The sequence below is a fragment of the Epinephelus lanceolatus genome, chromosome 6 (genome assembly GCF_041903045.1).
Source record: "Epinephelus lanceolatus isolate andai-2023 chromosome 6, ASM4190304v1, whole genome shotgun sequence".
Classification (NCBI taxonomy): domain Eukaryota; kingdom Metazoa; phylum Chordata; class Actinopteri; order Perciformes; family Serranidae; genus Epinephelus; species Epinephelus lanceolatus.
Window position 1 is genome coordinate 32,498,740 of NC_135739.1, and position 17,565 is coordinate 32,516,304.

The 17,565-nt window shown below is 40.8% G+C and overlaps 1 protein-coding gene across 12 annotated transcripts in view; it reads left to right on the forward strand.

The window, feature by feature from the left end:
• LOC117253444 (discs large homolog 1-like protein) overlaps positions 1-17,565 on the forward strand; it is a 134,605-nt gene that overhangs the window by 94,752 nt on the left and 22,288 nt on the right. For 10 of the 12 annotated variants that reach the window (XM_078168978.1, XM_078168980.1, XM_078168979.1 and 7 more), the window contains one exon: positions 13,266-13,380. In XM_078168978.1, coding sequence (XP_078025104.1) covers positions 13,266-13,380 — 115 coding nt within the window. Of the gene's footprint in view, positions 1-8,228; positions 8,658-13,265; positions 13,381-17,565 lie in introns of those variants that run through there. The other 2 variants (XM_033620887.2, XM_078168985.1) reach the window with 1 other exon arrangement.

Genomic DNA, 17,565 nt, shown 5'->3' on the forward strand with positions numbered 1-17,565 from the left:
TAGTAAACAAGATTTTATTTTTAGTTATATACTGCAGTTTGGAAATTCACTATTTGTATAATATAAAAACACACACAGACACACACAGAGTGAGGTTTCCCAACAAGCACCATCCTGGATATATATGTCTGCTGGGAGTGACTGAGAAGGCTGTAACCTAGGAAACCAGGTTATAACTGCTGATTGGCTCATCTAATGGGATGCTGTCATGTTGGGAGACCTCAGTATAACACCTACACAAACACGCACGCACATACACACACACTAACAGTAGCATCAGGTCCCCTGGTCCCTTTCTGGTTATCAGCCATGTATTATTCACTGAGAGAGGTGTTCCAGGAGCAAGTTGTTATCGGCAGGTCCAGAGTATAATACACAGGTCCTTTACAGGTCTCAGGAGAAATTAATTTAAACTCATAAAATTAATTTAATTTCCAGCCTTAGAGAATGACTGAATACTCCTGCATATGTTTAGTATGTTTTTTAATCGTGTTGATTTAAATTCTGGGGAGCATAGTATAACATTTTGAAATCCTGTAGATACTCTGCATATACTGTATGTATGGATTCTTATCTTCAGAAGCCAGTTGATGCGTTTCAAGTTTGTTTGAAAAGTTAGAAACATGCCAGGGTACCCACTAGTATCCAGGTATTATGTAGTCATGGCAGGACTGGGCTTCAGCTGAGGACCAGTAAGAGGACCTGGGGGAGGTCAGACTGCTAAAGGGGAAAATATAAATGCTATCACTGATGAAACAGTTAGCATGTAATTGGAAGGGTTTGGAGATCATGTAAAAAAAAAAACAGGCTTCCTAGGATATACGAATCCAGTCAACAATTGGGATTTTACTGGAAAATTTGAGGAGGGAAGTGCTACCATCAACACAAGACTTTTATTTTAGTGGATCTGTAGAGAGCAAGAATATTTGGGGGCAAACAGTTGAGGAGTTTAAGCTAGAAATATCACCTAGAAATGGGACAGAGTAATTAGAGTTTAGGTAAATGGATCGAAGGAAGGTCTTCCCAGATATGGATGCAAATGGATGTTAGCCCAACTCATTAAGATGTGGAAGGCACTGTCAGAGCATAATGAGGTTTCCCAGCAGCCACAGAATGCAAATGTATTGGAAGCTTATGGAAATAGCATGGAGATATAAGCCATACATCAAGCTGAAAACCACGATGTATGGATTATGAATTCTGAAACGTTGTACAAGCATGATATATGGACTATGAATTCTAATTTGAAAAGAGAAAGTACGTTTAAATAACGTTCCTCAATAAAGTTTGAGGCTGCAGAGGTTAAACTTATGCTGCAAAAAATCCAGTAGGCCCATTGGTTTTCAGTTATGATCTGACATTTAAGCAAAAACAGGAGTTTTTTTCGGCCCCACTAGAGATTAAATAGCTCCAACCAGTTCATGAAAGCTTGTTGCTGTTCTCAACAGTAACTTCAGAGCTTTGCAGTTAAAATATAATGCAACAGTAGATTGAAAATGAACCACTGAGGAGAACATGTTAAGATGGTAAACTGTCCCTTTTTCCACTTGTCACTGGGAAAGTGTTCGGTTTTACGAAGGACATCTGTGAGTTAAAAAGCCGTCAAAAGTTTGGAATTCACTTCAGTCTTAGCTGTGAGTGTAACCACAGACAAAGAGGACCCAAGGGCATAAGATAATAAGCTAGACAGACATTTGAAAACTGACTGCATAAACTTGACACACTGCTATTTTAAACTCAGGGAAGTTCACTGGTGTTGTCTCTCCAGCAGCGATTCTCAAAACTAAGCAGTCTGTAGAGAGCACAGCGCTTCTGTTGGGTGCACACAGGTGGATTATGGTGATATGTCATGTTAGCCTGGTGTTTGGTTGTACCTGGTTACTCTTCTGGCAGAAATACCAACAAGAACATCAAATCATTTCATAGGAGTTTGTTTGTGTCCGCTGTATAATGTCAAGTCAGATCAGCACCACGGACAGCGCCCTCAGCTCTTAAAGGGGTACCTCATCACAAATCTTTTAAGTATCATAAACTCACAGCATCGAGGCTTCAAAGTCCAACTGAAGTCACATTTCATCACATCTTTCTTCAGTTGTTGTGTTTTGTTAATGTGTTGTTGATTCATTATTAAAAGGATGAAAGGTCTTTTGGGAGATATCAGAAATGTTCCTTTTCATCTCAGCAGTGTTTCTGTGTTTGATTGGCAGTAGCTAGCAGGCTAACCTCTGGCAGGAAAACAAAAGACAAAGTAAACAAACTTTCAGTGTAGTCAACAAGTCGTGGGTAGACAGCATGTTGTCAGCGATTTTGAAGAGTAAGGACTAAACCAGCGTGTAACCAAACTTTATATGCCGATGAATGTCAGCTCAGCCGCTAATGAGCTATCTAATCTGCAAACTGATGCTAGCATTGTTCTTTTTCCTGGTGAATGTTTGTATTGTTGCTTATTCAACAAGCGGGACAAGATGTGTGTTTATGTCTGAAACCTAATATGAACATTAACATTACTTTATGATCTTTATGCAAAGATTTGATTGATTCCTTAGATGCAGACAATAACCTAATGGTATTCTGACAAATTAATGCAAAACAAGGGAGCAACATCATGAAATCCAAAACATATTAAATTCAAATTCCTCCGGTTAGGTCCGTGATTTTTTTTGTCTTTGCTTTTTTAAATGAGATCACAGGACATTTGATGGACAGGGAAGATATGTTTGCTGTAGCAGACAAAAATGAAATGCTGTTTACAGGGTTCCCAAAGGTCCTGGAAACCCTTGAAAATTTGTGAATTTGGTGGGAAAAAAAGACCCTCAAATTGTTGAAAATAGACATAAATAAACATGGATCATTAAAGGTGCTTGAATCAATATTTTTGCACAAGAATAGAAGTTAAAGTTTTGTGGGGGGTTTTTAACTGTCTGCCATCACTGTGACACAGCACAGTTGAAAAGTTTTGACACATTGAAGCACCACTCTCTTTTTTTATTCATTGCTCTTTCTACTTATGAAAATTCTTAGTGTTGTAACATTAATTAACTTTTGACAAGTACCTTGTCAAGTCCTTAAATTTGAGGGAATTGGACCTGGAAAGTCCTTGAAAAGTCATTGAATTGTCTTTGATGGGGTTGAGTACCAAAACCCTATAGGAGTAGTACCTACCGGACCAAATCATGACATGGATTTCAGTGCCTTATTTTGGAGAGAGATAGAGAGTGTGTGTATGAAGTTGACATATGACAGTGAAGCTGCTGTGAGTGGAGCAAGGAGTATGAAGTTAAACGTCGCAGTGCAGTGTGTATACAGTTTAGACTATTTGTCAGTGAATAAATGCTGCAACTCCTCAAGACCCAAGACAAGTTACTATGTTTTGCTGGCCACCTGCTGATTTAAGTGATGGGGGGTTGGCCCTGAAGTTAGTGAGCAAAGTCAGCCTCACATTAGAAACTGACCAGGTTCCTCTGAGGTGGACTGTTATAAGGCGTATCAGCTGTTCTCAGTAGTGTCAATCTCAGCCACTCCTAAACGGATAATGAGGAATGTCTGGCTGCTGAGTTTCAACTGAGACAGGAAGTGAATTGCTGATCCTAACTCAAACCTTATTTTACTGTTATTAGTACTGTAACTGTTATTTAGTGTTAGCTTATTGTTTTTATTTTTTTACATAAATGTGTTATGTAAATTTGTTTATAGTTTTTTGTATTAATTCATATTCATATATCTTAGTGAACCAGTAATATAGTATTTAATTTCAAGTTCAAATTTTCCTTTGCATTTCAAACAAGGCTGTTCTTTCAAGTGGCAGATTGTCGTTCGGTGTTATATTTTGGAAAAAAGTATCAGTTTAGGCACCATTTAGGCACTGGTACTGTATTAAAAGTATTGTTTTGGCATCATTATCAGAAAACCCCCAACAATAGGCTGCCCTAGTCTGTGAAATGTTTAAGGTGTGGGAACCCTGCATTTCATTTTAGTTGTACTCCTCTCAGATGTTGGCCACTGTAGTTGGCTTGGATTGATAGCAATAACAGCTGATGCTGAATGTGAAGCAGAGAAACAGCTGCAAAATGTGTCAAAACAAAAACAATCGAAACAACTGTGTAAATGTAACTCTAACCCTTCACTTCAGGGGTGTAATCCATTTCTCTGCTATTGATCTGTATGTTCAGTATGTTCCAGACTGACATATTAATCAGGTATTAGCCCTTTTCAGTCCACCTTTTAAGACTATCTTTCACTTACGGTCAAGATTTTTTGTGTTATTCATTTGAAAAACTGTCCTTTAAAGTCCTGCTGATCGCCTGATAAAGTGTCAGAGTGGTTCGACAGTCTGCTGGTTTGGCGTAGTTTGGTGTTACAGTATATTGGGCAACTTACAGTGTCAACACTCAGCAGGTATCAGAGGTGGTCCAGCTGGCCTCACTAAGAGCCGACTGTGCTGTAGCCTGATTTTAAAGGTTTTTCCTGCTCAACAGGCAAGAAACTAGGTGAACGTTAGCGTTTAATGATTTAGCTCACGCTGGCCCCTTAAAAATGATAGGTTAGTCTAAGATCTGTGTGTGTGTGTGTGTGTGTGTGTGTGTGTGTGTGTGTGTACGTGTGTGTGTCAGTGTGTCGTGACTCTTGTTAGTGACTGCTGAATGAACTTTATATCAAACCTTCTGTCCACGCTGGGCTTTGGTCAGCATTATGGGCGTGTGTGTGTGTGTGCGTGTGTGTGTGTGTGTGTGTGTTTATCTGAGGTCCATGTTTGTCCCATTCCCGTGGCGATAGCATGCGGTAACCAGCAGTGCTCCCTCTGTTTCACACACACACTTCCTGCCAATGTGAGAGGAACTCATAATGACCTCCACCAGGAGTGGAAAAGTGTCTCTCTCACCATGTGTGCGCAGGTCTCCTCCTGTTATTTATATTAAATATGGTACCCGGTGTACCCAAACACAACACAGCTCTGCATGTGTGTGCGTGTGCGTGCGCGTGCGCGTGCGCGTGCTAGCTTGGGCAGAGACACGGCTGATTTAAGCTGATGCAGCAGATATAGATCTGTGTTTATTTGAAGAACAGCAGATGGAGAGTGTTTGTCTGTGAAAAGTCTTCATGCTGCATTAGTTCTGCCGACATCCCCCATCACTTTTCAGGCTATTTTAAGCCAATTTTATATATCAGACCAGTGGCTCCAAAATGTGTTGTACCCCAAATTCATACCCATTTTGCCAGGCAAAGCTGCTTGACTGGATACTCACCCAAAATCTTTATCTGTAGGATTTTTTATAAGATATTATTGGGTGCAGAATACACTTCATTTGGATTGCACTGCTGAGGATAGGGAGCAATTTATGAGCATATTAGACTGACATATTAAGATTTCTTACAAAATAATCATCAGATAATCATGAAAAACATACTTTTTCGTAAACATTGGCCCTCATTTATGAAACCAACGTACAACAGAAAATTGGGCGTACAGACATTGGTGCAAAGCTCAACATTTATCAATGTGGATGTGAGAGGAGGCAACGATCGAATCTCACGTCAGGTCTTAATATATGAAAGAAGTTTTGCTGCTTCAATTCCCAGTTCTCAAGTACGCGATACAGCTGATCGGAAACATTTCCAGATGTCCATTTAAAAAACAAAAACAAACTTGACCTTTTAACATGATCTCCCCCCATGCCGTAAGTTTCCTGATGTGGCACTGGTAATGCCTGCAGGTTGACAGCAGTATTAGTCACCAGGATTACACACACATGACACACACACAGAGGTGGTGTCTGTCAGCAGTAATACTGAGGTGATGCAGAGAGGATTATCTTCACTTCTGTTAGCCTGCTTATTACACTTTGTGTGCATGTGAGTGTGCGTGTGTGTGTGGTGCACCAGTTGTTAAGTAGAAGATTAACAGCGGCTCTATATCCCAGCTTTCAGACACAAAGTTGTGGGAATATTATGTGCTGAATATGTACAGTAGGCTGTTCTCCTTTCTTTTCCTACATCACTTTATCGCTGTTCCTTCTTTTCTGCTCACTTTCCTCCCTCTCCTTTGTCCCTCTCCTTCCTTCCCACCTGTCAGCGCCCCCTCCTCTCCTCCCCAGTGTTACTGGTGTCTGTGGTAATGGTCTGACTCACCACTCACACAGTGTGGTTTGGGGGATTGGAGGCGTCACTTGTAATGGGAAGGTGACTGATAGGAGATTTGCAGCGTGCTGCAGCGTCACCGTCATGCTGAGTCTTTTATTAGCTGCCAGAGATGAAACACATTTTTCAGTCTTGACATTTTAACTTCAGTTTGGTACATCAGTATAAGACATCTCTCTCTCTTTTTTATTTTCCCTTTCCCGGTCTCTCCTCTCATCTCGTCTGCAATCTGATCTGGTAATCAATACCAGTATAGATTACTGTACTGTATCATATCAATTATAGATGAGCCTCCTCCAGCAATGCTATTTTTAGAGCCAGAGCCTCATTCAATCGATTCTGGTATGCTTTAAAAACAGACTTACCAGATGAAGGATTATATTGCATTAATCTGATGTGATATAAGAGGTATGCATGTACAAACGCAAGAAGGATGTTTCACAAGAAGATTTTGATGACTTGCCTGCTCCTTTTAATACATCTCGTCTCTTGTAGTCTGATATGTATATCCACTAAATAATTAAAATCTAAGTATAGCCAACATAATGTCTTGGAAATGTAGATAATTAAACTCAATTCATCCCCTCGGCGGAATTAGATATTTGCAGCAGCAGAAGTAAAATGATGCACACAGGAAAAATATAATAAAAATATAAAAATACTTAAAGTTAAAGGTGCACTCTGGCGTTCTCTTGCAAACAAAGTTAGTATTACTCACATCATCTGCAACATCTGCAAACCTGATTACAAACCCACATTGCTATACTTTTCTGAATGTTACCGCCACCAACTGTCCATCAGTGGAATAGCAGGAAATCAGGGGTTAAAAAAACCCACATGGTACCTTTAAATGTAACATAAGCAATAAAAAGTGAAACATGTTAAAGCAATAATGACATGAAATAGGACATAAAAGCCATGCTCTTTCCTGCAGTAAAGTAGATAGCAGGACAGACTTTTGATTATTTACAGTACATATATGCTTCTACAAATAGAGCTCTGATTCAATATTAGAAAGGGTGATCCGAAAGGAAAACATTGGTGCAATGCACACAGCCCTAAAGACGGGAACTGCCCGTCTCCAGCGGTTGTCTGTTGGATAGCACTGAAGCTGCACAATGCAGAGAAGGTCTCTGCCAGCTGCTGAATGGAGGAACAATGCTCCTCTGGGGAGCGGAGAGGAGAGGTAAATGAAGGAAAGAGGGAATATGAGCCCCAGAGCCATTAGTCTCTGTCACCACCCCTCCCCCACCTCTTCCTCTCTGTATCCTCTCCTCCTCCTCCTCCTCTTCTCCTCTCTGTCTCCCGCTCCATTATGTCTTGTTTCCTCCCTCCATCTCTCTCTCCCTGTGTCTTCTTAATCTAATAATGCTGCATTGAGGTGATGTGTTTTGACAGAGACAGTTAGATGCTGATCACGCAGAACTTCATGTGTGGTGATTTCGGTGTGTTCTTGGGGAGTTCGATGTCCAGAGAGAGAGGCAGAGAAGTGTGTGTTTGCTTGATGAAACTATGGATGCCTTTAGCATAACCTGCTGAATTTGACATGATAAAAAAGTCACTTCTTTCATACATATGTAGACAAAGTTTCTTATAACCCTGGTAAAAATGAAATACAGATATCAGATAGAGAAAAAACATTCAAAAATAGAGAGACAGAAAGTGGAGATAGAGGGAGAATGAGAGACAGATGGAGACACAGACAGACATAAATCATGCAGAGCAGAAAGAGTTCTTATACGTACGAAGGCAGATGCTAGTCTTTTTTTTGCCGTTTCCATATAAAACGAATGGCAAAATCAATTTAAGGAAAATGAATTGCGCTTTTAATTAAGCTTCCCAAAAATCAATATTCAAAATGCTTGGTCAAGCTTTACCGTGTGTGTGTGTTGCGTGTAGACCGATTCCCTGGGCCAAAGTAGGGCAGGAGAGCCTGGCATCGACTCAGCTTCCTGCATGAGTGACCTGAGGAAACAGTGTGTGTCTGTTAGTCAGTGTGTGTGTGTGGGTGCGTGCATGTGTGTGTATGTGTGTGTCTCCGCCCTACAGCAAGCTGCTGTCAAAGAGGGGGAGGAGCAAAACGAACGCAACCAGCGGACGAGAGATAGAGAAAGAGAGGAGTGTAGTAGAGAGAGAGTTAGCATCTGTTGTTTCCGTGGCAGCTGAGCAACACTGGACTGATTTTACACACACTCACACACACACATCATCTGTGTGCCACACAGTGCTGCATACCTACACACAATTCTTTTCACACACACACACACACATTCACATCTTTCTGCTCCGGCTCGCTCACATGCTGGATCCAATGTGGAGCTGGCGTTAGATTTTTTTATTATCACACACACACACACACACACACACATCTGCTCTCTCTCTGTTTTTCCATCTCATTCACATCCCGGGACTGTAAGCAGTAAAACCTCACTCTCACACGCACACACGCACTCAACCGAAAGCCACCATACCGGCATCGTATCGTGCGGACGTTGTTGAGCCTGCCTGTCTGCCAGCAGCACGTGAGTACAGCTGAGCAGGAGTTGGGAGAGACGGACCTGAACTGATTTACTTGTTAACATCCTGCCTCGACTAACAACCTGGCATCACTGTTGATGGGTAACACTGTCAGAGAGTGTTTTGGGGAATGATGTTAAAAGTAATATTGGACTTAAAAAGACAGATGATGTGGTGACACTGTTATCCCTCTGATGACCAGTTATGCTGCATTAACATGTTGGCTCCTACGCTGTCTTTGGTCTAATGACGGTCACAGTGTAAGAAATTATCAGTGATGTAGAAACATTGGTGGCTTAGTAAAAGTCTTTTTTGTCTTATTTTCTCTCATACTTCAACTGAAAATGCTGAATATAGTTTGTAAGAAGACGATCAAAGCTGCTGCTCTGACTTCTCAGCAGTGGCTTTGGTCATGATCAGAGCTGCAGCTTTGACTGTGCCAGTTTTGTCTTTCTCCTCAGGACTCAGGACTCTAATATCGTAGCTCTAACACTGCCTATAGATCACACTACTGTCTTTGTCTCTGTTTTTTCAACACTTCCTCTCTTAGGTAAACTTTTTCCTGTATTCTTTATCCCACTGTATCAGATGTAATTTTGCTGCAATACATCCAAGCTCAGTCACAGTCAATCTGCTCCCTCTCCTCCTCTTCATTCTGTCTCGTTGTATCTCTTCCTCTCTGTCTCTCTCTCCACCTCTTAATCCCATGATGCTGCACTGAGGCGATGTGTGTTGACAGAGACAGTTAAAGGTGATAATGCCGATGAAAGTTCATACAGTATCTGGTTATGTCGGTGTGTGTGATCACTCGGTGGTGTACTCCAGTGAGACGAACAGGAATAGAAGTGTTAATCCGTCAATTTGTAATGGATTACAGCTGAGATTGAAAATGCCGTACCGGGGTCAGCGATGAAAATATTTAAGGTTAAAGCAAGAAATTAAAATTCTCAGAAAAAGGGTATTTCAATCCTGAGATTGGAGGCAGTTGTGCTTGCACGTGAAGTGTTGCCTTGTTGTCTGCATCTATAATTTAGCAGTACATGTAGCTATAGTTAAATACTGAGAACATCAATCTTCTTGTCAATAAATCCATTTAAGTTGTTTTTTCAGAACATCAGTGTCTAAAAAAGCACGAGAGATCACGTTACTTCAGTATTTCAGTGATTTCAGATGTGTGTAGCTTTGAGCGGTTTTAGTACAGTTCAGTTGTTTACGTCTGTGAGCATCAGTGTGTCAGATTAATGGACGCTTGGGGGGAAATCAGAGTTGAGATCTGGGTGTTGTAGGCTGGTTCTTGACAGTGTTGAGAAGCAGAGTGTGTATGCAGAGAGGTAAACAAGGAAATGAAAACAGAAATGGGGAGAAATACTGGAAAAGTCGGGAGATACTGCAGATTCTGTGTGTGTGTGTGTGTGTGTGTGTGTGTGTTTTTGTGTATGTGTGTGACCGTGTGTACCTTGAGTATGACTGAATTACTCAGGGTTAATTAGATTCTGTAGTCCACAGTAATGGTTCAGACACACACACATACACACACATGCGCACACACACAGACAGCGACATCCTTCAGAAGGGCTTTTGCAGGCTTATTGCCAGCGGCGTTGTCATCCGTGTGTTAGTTCAGAGGTTTCTGGGAAACTGTGTGGTGTTAAGGAGACCAGAGGACAGTCAGTAAGGATTTATTACATACTTATTTGCTGTTTGTTCAGCTGCTTTGAATCAAAACAATCTCAATTTACTGTCATTTAGAGACAGCAAACTGCTGGTTAAAAGTTTTTTTGTTTTTTTACTTCAGTTTTCCTGTTGGAAGGATCCCCTAAAAGCCACGAATGCACATTCAAGAATGCATAATCTCATTTGTTTTTCCACTCTGTGCATTTCCATAAATAATGTACATTTATAATTAAAGAGGCACAATGACATTTTTATGACCACTTGAAAACAAAAATGGGTCAGAAACTAAAGTGTTTTTGCTGCATGTAGCAGGCGGATACTAAAGCTCAGGGCTGCTCGGCTGAGTGAGTGAGCAAATCATTGCACTTTGCATTGATTGGCCAACCGGTTGCTCTCTCGCAATTTACTACTTGTCATTCAAGTGAGACGGGGAAACAGTTGTTCCTGGCAATAAAAACTGAAAGTTCTGTTGGAAAATTCATTGTTGTATTTGTGTAACACCAGCAAATACATTATGAAAGTGGAATTAAGACAGGTTTGAGGGAAATAAATCAATTAGCATGTGTAGGTAGAAGTGTGACAGTTGCTGTGTTTTGATTCCAGCTTTGTGTGTTCCCAGTGGGTTAGTTTCATTCCAGTCAATGAGCAAATATGAGCTTACTGACTAATAACTGCTGCTCCAATGATGCTATGTCACACCACCGCTGAGCCACTTGAACGTCACTGTGTGAACTCAGTGTGCATGTATAATGTGACGCTTGTGTTCAGAGCAGACTCCCATGTTTCCCACCTACAGCACAACATGTATGACGGATTTACATGGGTTAACGGTATTATGTCAGTACTTCTCATAGAGAAACTCACTTTCAAATATGTTTTAGATTGTGGTTCAACAGTATGTTTAAAAGAGACTGAAGCCTAACTTTAGTTGTATGATAGATGTATGAAACTAAACAGAAGGAAGAAAGTGATAAAGGAGGGAAGAAGAAAATGATTGAGACAAAAAACAAACTGATAAGCTCGTTCCAGACCTCAGAATCTCTGCCTACATCTTAGATTTGTATCTGGTATTGAGCCCATTGACATCAGGTAGGACAGACACAGGCACGGTTCCTGCCTGTTCAGACCCAAGTAGTTTTGTGCACCTGGCTTCTTTGTTTCAGGAAGCTCCCAGTCAGCTAAACTATGTAAAAAAGTAGATGTAGCCTTCGGGTGTAAAAAATGACTCCATGCGGAAGTGCCTTAAACCGGCATTGTTTCTAATAGCCAGCTGGGGGCGACTCCACTGGTTGCCAAAACAAGTCAGATTGCGTAGAAGTCATTTAGCAAATGATCCTACTTCCCGCTTAATTTATTACCTCAGTAGACATTTTCCTAATGAATTTATGGTCTCAATTTCTCGTTTTTATGTAGACCATAAAGCAGGGTATGATTTAAGGTGTGGCTACCTTGTAACTGACAAGCTGCTATGGCAACCTGTCAGAATAGAGGCTAGCAAAGCTCCACCCTCTCGTTCAAATGCGGTCACTTCTGGCTCCAAAAAAACAAGATGGTAACAACCAAAATTCCAAACTTGAGACTTCAGAATGGTAGCCAACAAACCAATGGGTGACATCACAGTGGCTATGCCCGTTAATCCAGACAGCCTGCACAAGAGTTGCAGTAGTGAAGCCGGTATACCGTGGTATGAAAATCGAAGGTTATACAGTGCACATCTCTTACACATGTCTTTTCCTGTTGAAAAAATGGTTTCAGGTTTCAGTGAAGTGTTTGTTAAACCAAAAAAAACCCTGTTTTCATTCCTTTAAGGGTCATTATATAAACTGATATAGCTGTATAATACAATGTACAGTGAATCTTTTCTGAGACAGTTAATGCATCGTGAAAATCTACCTACACAATTGCAACCTCAGTCTATGCTAATTCCTCCTATCCAGTTAGTGACACCTGATCCACTTATAAAAGACCACATTTCCATGGACACTGCAGGATGAATCTATCTTAATAAATTAAAAAATAAATAAAAATGTAATACCTGTATTTATGCATAACAAAACATCCAGCATGAAGAGATTTGTAAACACAGATTTTAAAAGTTTAGGTAGTGTATCTGAGTCAGACCTGCTGTGTGTGTGTGTGTGTGTGTGTGTGTGTGTGTTTATGATGATATTGACATGGACCGCATCTGATGTAACAGGAGTTAATATTCAGATCAAACAGACTATTAGATTATGGCTGTAGAGAATCTGTTGGCAGCTCAGCGCTTTCGTCTGCACCTCTGTGAGTTTGTGTGTGTCTGTAATAAAGCAGGAGAGTCCAGCTAGGGCGATGTATTGGCAAGAATCTGACACGAATCACAATACAGGGGTTATGATTCAATATATTGCGATGTGCAGCGATACTGTAAGCAAGGTGATGTATTGCGATATTTTACGTCTATTTCTTCACAGTATCCACAGAACATAATATTGCAATACTCAGGAGTATCAATATTTTCTTACACCCATGAGTCAGACACTTAGAGAATCCTTTCTGCACTTGAGCATGGAAAACAAACTTCTTGCAAATTTAACCACATCTCAGAATGCATCTTGTACTTGTTGCACTAAAGCCATTTGTAGGAAAAGAGGTTAACACAGCGTATAAACCCTCCACCACCATTAAAGCCGTGTTTGTTCATGCATCTGCTCCTCTCTTTGATCTACGAACTGAAATGTGGTTTCTGAACTACTGAGCAAAGATGATTGAAGCATAAAAAATCAGTGTGGCTCAGCTGCCTCTGATGTGGAGTAACAGGTAGCTTGTAAATTAGATTCTTTATAGATAATAATAATAATTAAAATAATAATTTCGATAATTTGTTCAAGTGTTATTTCTTAAACTGTCACCTGAAGTCTGCTGGGTCTAACAACATGTGTTGTCTTTGTGTGTGTGTGTAGAGTACAGTCGTTTCGAGGCGAAGATCCATGACCTGAGGGAACAGATGATGACCAGCAGTGTCAGCTCCAGCTCCACATCGCTCCGCTCCACACAGAAACGCACACTTTACGTCAGGTAACACACACGCAGCAGTCAGAGGTGACTGATTGTCTAGTGTCCTTCAGTGTGGCACAACTATTATAAAGTCTTATCTCAGCTGTCTGCTCCACGTTTTGTGTGCGTGAGATGCTGAAAGAGAGGTTATCACATTTGAAATCACAATTAGATTTGTCTGGAGAGTACTGTCGAACACACAAACACAAACACATCCATCGCCCTGTCAACTCTCTCCATTTTCTCTGCGTGTGTTTGTGTGTTCCTCTGTCCTCTTGTCCTTGCCTGTCCTGGTTGTTTAGTCTTCTCTGAATCACCCCGTCCATCCTTGCTTTCTTCTGCAGAGCCACGAACGAGTGTCAGTCCTAATCTAATACTCTTTGAAGAGCCTTTCTTCACAAGAATCAAAGCATTTGAAATATTGATTAAATGCTCGGTCGCTGGGTCCAGATGAGTCACATTGGAGCTCTTGGGAGATCAATACAATGGAAAACAAAGACGAGAAAAGCAGCCCTAATGATCACATTAATGAATACATCCACCGGTTTGGCTTCAAGGAGAATATCAGCTACAGTTTCTGTCAGTAATTTGAATTAAATTTGTATTCATATTAGTATTTCTCTCGTAGAGGAAAAAAGTTTTTTTGTTATTCAAAAGATAACATGAGCAGTCAAAGAGAGAGAGAAGGTACGAATACAGGCAGACTGTGGGAGGTGTGTGAAGGGTTAAACCTTTAACATTGTTTGGGACGACATGTAATTGAATCCTCATTGAACTACAATCAATACATGATTCAGAAACACAAAGCCCTACAATTATATCGGTGTAAAACACATGAGCATCCCACCATCCCTCTGATAACAGTTACATACAAAACAGAGTAGTTTTAAAGAAAGGTTGAGGAAAAATCTTACATTTTTACCATGTTAGATTCTCTGTAGGTTTGCGCCATTATCATTTTGAGTAATTCTGACTATTTGGTCGTGAACTCAATAGTGTCCTTTGCAGGGGGCGCACACAGCAGGGGGGCTGCAGGCTGGAATCGAGCCCACAGCCACTGCAGCAAGGTTATTGCCTTTGTACATGGGACTCCTGCTCCACCCACTGAGCTACTGGATGCCCCCCAGTGTCTTTTTTGATGATGCTACATTAACAGATGAATGACTACACAGCTAACATGCTTGAACAAGATGTCACCGTATCAGTGTGGTGATAAAAGCAAAACACTCTGCTCCCACGAATGAGCTGTCTCTGTAATGATAGTTTTTGTCCAACATACCACATAGCTCAAAAAAACACGGCCAGAACAAGCTTCTCCTCCGTTTTCTTGATAACAAAGGTGACAAGTCCCGCCCTCTGTGATTGGTTGCCTGAAAAGGAGCGACAATGATGAGACCAGTGCCTTTCTGAAAAACTTAAAAGAGATTTTCAGCTTGAAGCGCTCAGAGCGGCAGTCAAAAAAAAAGTGGAGTGCTGGGTGCAGCACCTTTTCTGGAGGTGGCCGCAGCTGCATACACTCTCTCCTTGTTGGGAACAGTTGAAAAATGACTGGCACTCAGAAAGAAATGCTCTGTGGACACAGACCCTTAGATGTTTTGATGAGATGATTTCACGATATTTAATTTCTCATATAAGTCATTATATTATCTATGTATACTAAATAGTAAACAACTTGACAGTAGCAAACTATAAAGAGTGTCTCAGCCATGACTAATAAACCTAAGCTGGCACTCAGTAGACGTTATGACTCCTGTGCTGGTAACATCACCTTAGGTTTGAGACATGAGCATCTAAACATGTAGCGTTTCAATTTCTTCCATGTTTGTTTTCATATCTGGTCAAAAAAGACTAAAAATACAAAGCTCAGAGGAAACTACAGCTGTTCTCTGCACGAAAGGAACATCTGACCTGAACTGTGCAAGTGGCCTGGAAGGAAAAGGCAGCAGCAGCAGCAGCAGCAGCAGCTTGAACAGAGTCACCTTGAACTACTCGCACTCTCTCACACACTGACTCACACACAGAGCAGGGCTGGGGTCAGACTCTGTACAGGCAGCTAGAGGCCAAAGGTCACATTGAGCCCTCTGGGAGCTGTAGTCCAACAAGTGTCAGAGATTTATCAGACTGACTGAGAAACACCATGATTGATTAACTCAGACTCGCTGATTTATTTAATACAAGACAGAAATGTGATTTTAGTTTTTATATCCACAATGCAATGCTTGGTAAAACCTTGAATGACCTACTTGGCTTACCCACAATTAAAACAAATGATCCTGTTTGTGAACTGTAGATTTAATAGGAAAATATGAGGAAACATGACATTGCAGCTGCTTGGCGTCACCCTTGTTAAATCTTTAAGTAGTCACCCATGGGCATGACTATCATTAACATAAATTAACTGTGCACTCACTGTCTAAAAGTGAGGAGAATCGGTCAGTCCACTGCTCATTTGATTAAATCCGAAGATTAGCATTAGCATGTTTATGCATGGGTTGTTTTGATGTCCTGAAATGCTTCAAATTTATTAGTTAATATTTAGAGATGCAACTTCCTGCAAAAAGAGGAGTACAGTGTTTTAAAACTAATTACTGGAAGCCACAATGTCCCAGTGGGTGGTGTTGTTTTCATCTTGTGAACGTGTTTGTGTCATCAAGGCAAGATGACCTGGCTTAGAGAGCAGCTGCAGACACATGGTTGCAGAAAAATATTTAACGGAACATTAAGCAAAACACAATCAATGTCAAATATCATAACAGACCAGAACAAAATGGACTCCTTATTGAGACTCCTGCATGCACTTTTAAGCTTTAAATCCTTTTGCAGCTAGTTTCATAGACAGCCAGCAGAGTGCATGAAGGCAGTTTTTTAATTCAGTCCTAACCAAACAGATAATAACAGGAATAAAAGTCTATAGCCACACTAACATCTGTGAGTTCATCCACTCTGTGGCACAGCAGGGCTTTGAGTTAAACGCTAACCTGCTTACAGTGACAGTGCTAACATGCTGATGTTACGCAATCAGAACGTTTACCAGTGATTAATGTGATGCAAATGCCTACACCGTCATCTCTTGAGCTTTCCTGCTAGCGTTTTTTAATTTAATAAAACAGAGGCCGCTGTGCTCGACTGTATAATTGTAGATTTAATAAGGAAATATGCATGTGTCAGACAATCATCATGACACCCCCATGTGAGTTAATCAGTTTACATGATGAATTTTAATGATGTTCCCCCAAATCCAGGCCAGGCTCATTTCAAGGTTACAGAATATTGTAGTAACCCCCCCAACAACCCACATCATAAATCACTGTCATATAAGTACTTCCTGTATCTGGTTATTGCACATAAATGACCAGTCAGCATCAAATATTAAAAAGGAGCGCTCACACTGGCAACTGATTGGTTGAAGTGAGGCTGTAGGTGCGTGGCAGATTGGGGGTGCCTTGTGCTCTGGGCTGCTGTATGTGTTCATGCATCTACATACATTATGTGCGTATGTGTGTGTCTGTGTGTATGTGTGTGTGTGTGTGTGTGTGTGTGTGTGTGTGCAGAGGGGTGTTTGGAGTATATGGTGTGTATAACGAGTAAGAAGAATAACCTTTTCTCAGAGGAAATGTCACTGAAGCAAGGTGACATATGTACGATTGTCCTTTGTGTGGGAAGGGGTGTGTGTGTGTGTGTGTGTGTGTGTGTGTGTGTCCGTCCTCATCTCTTCTCATTTTACACCCTAAATGTCCTATTTTAAACCCACCGTATGGCTCGATACCTTGACATTGTAATTGTATTCAGACTGTGCAAAGATCAAACTGGAAAGGCAGGAATAGCTACAACGTAATGATAACAAAATAAAGTCTTTTTATTATTGAGCAGCGGTTAATCTTACATGTCAGGATTTCTTTGCTATCAGAGCAGCGGAATATAAAGATTCAAAGTGCTAACGGATACATTTTTATGGTCTATGAGGATTTGTTCAATGAATTTCTAACAGAACACTGATGCACTGATTGGGGTTCGAGGGCCGTATGAAGGCGTAGACTGGTGTCTCCCGAGCACTGAAAAATGATACCAATCTCCTCTGTTCTCTGGTGCAGATATCAATTTCGAAGCATTTTAGTAACCTAAATTCTCAGGGACATTTGCTCCTTGAAACTGAACATTATATTATGGTTTCATATTGTTCGCAGGCTTTTATGAGTAATTGTATGA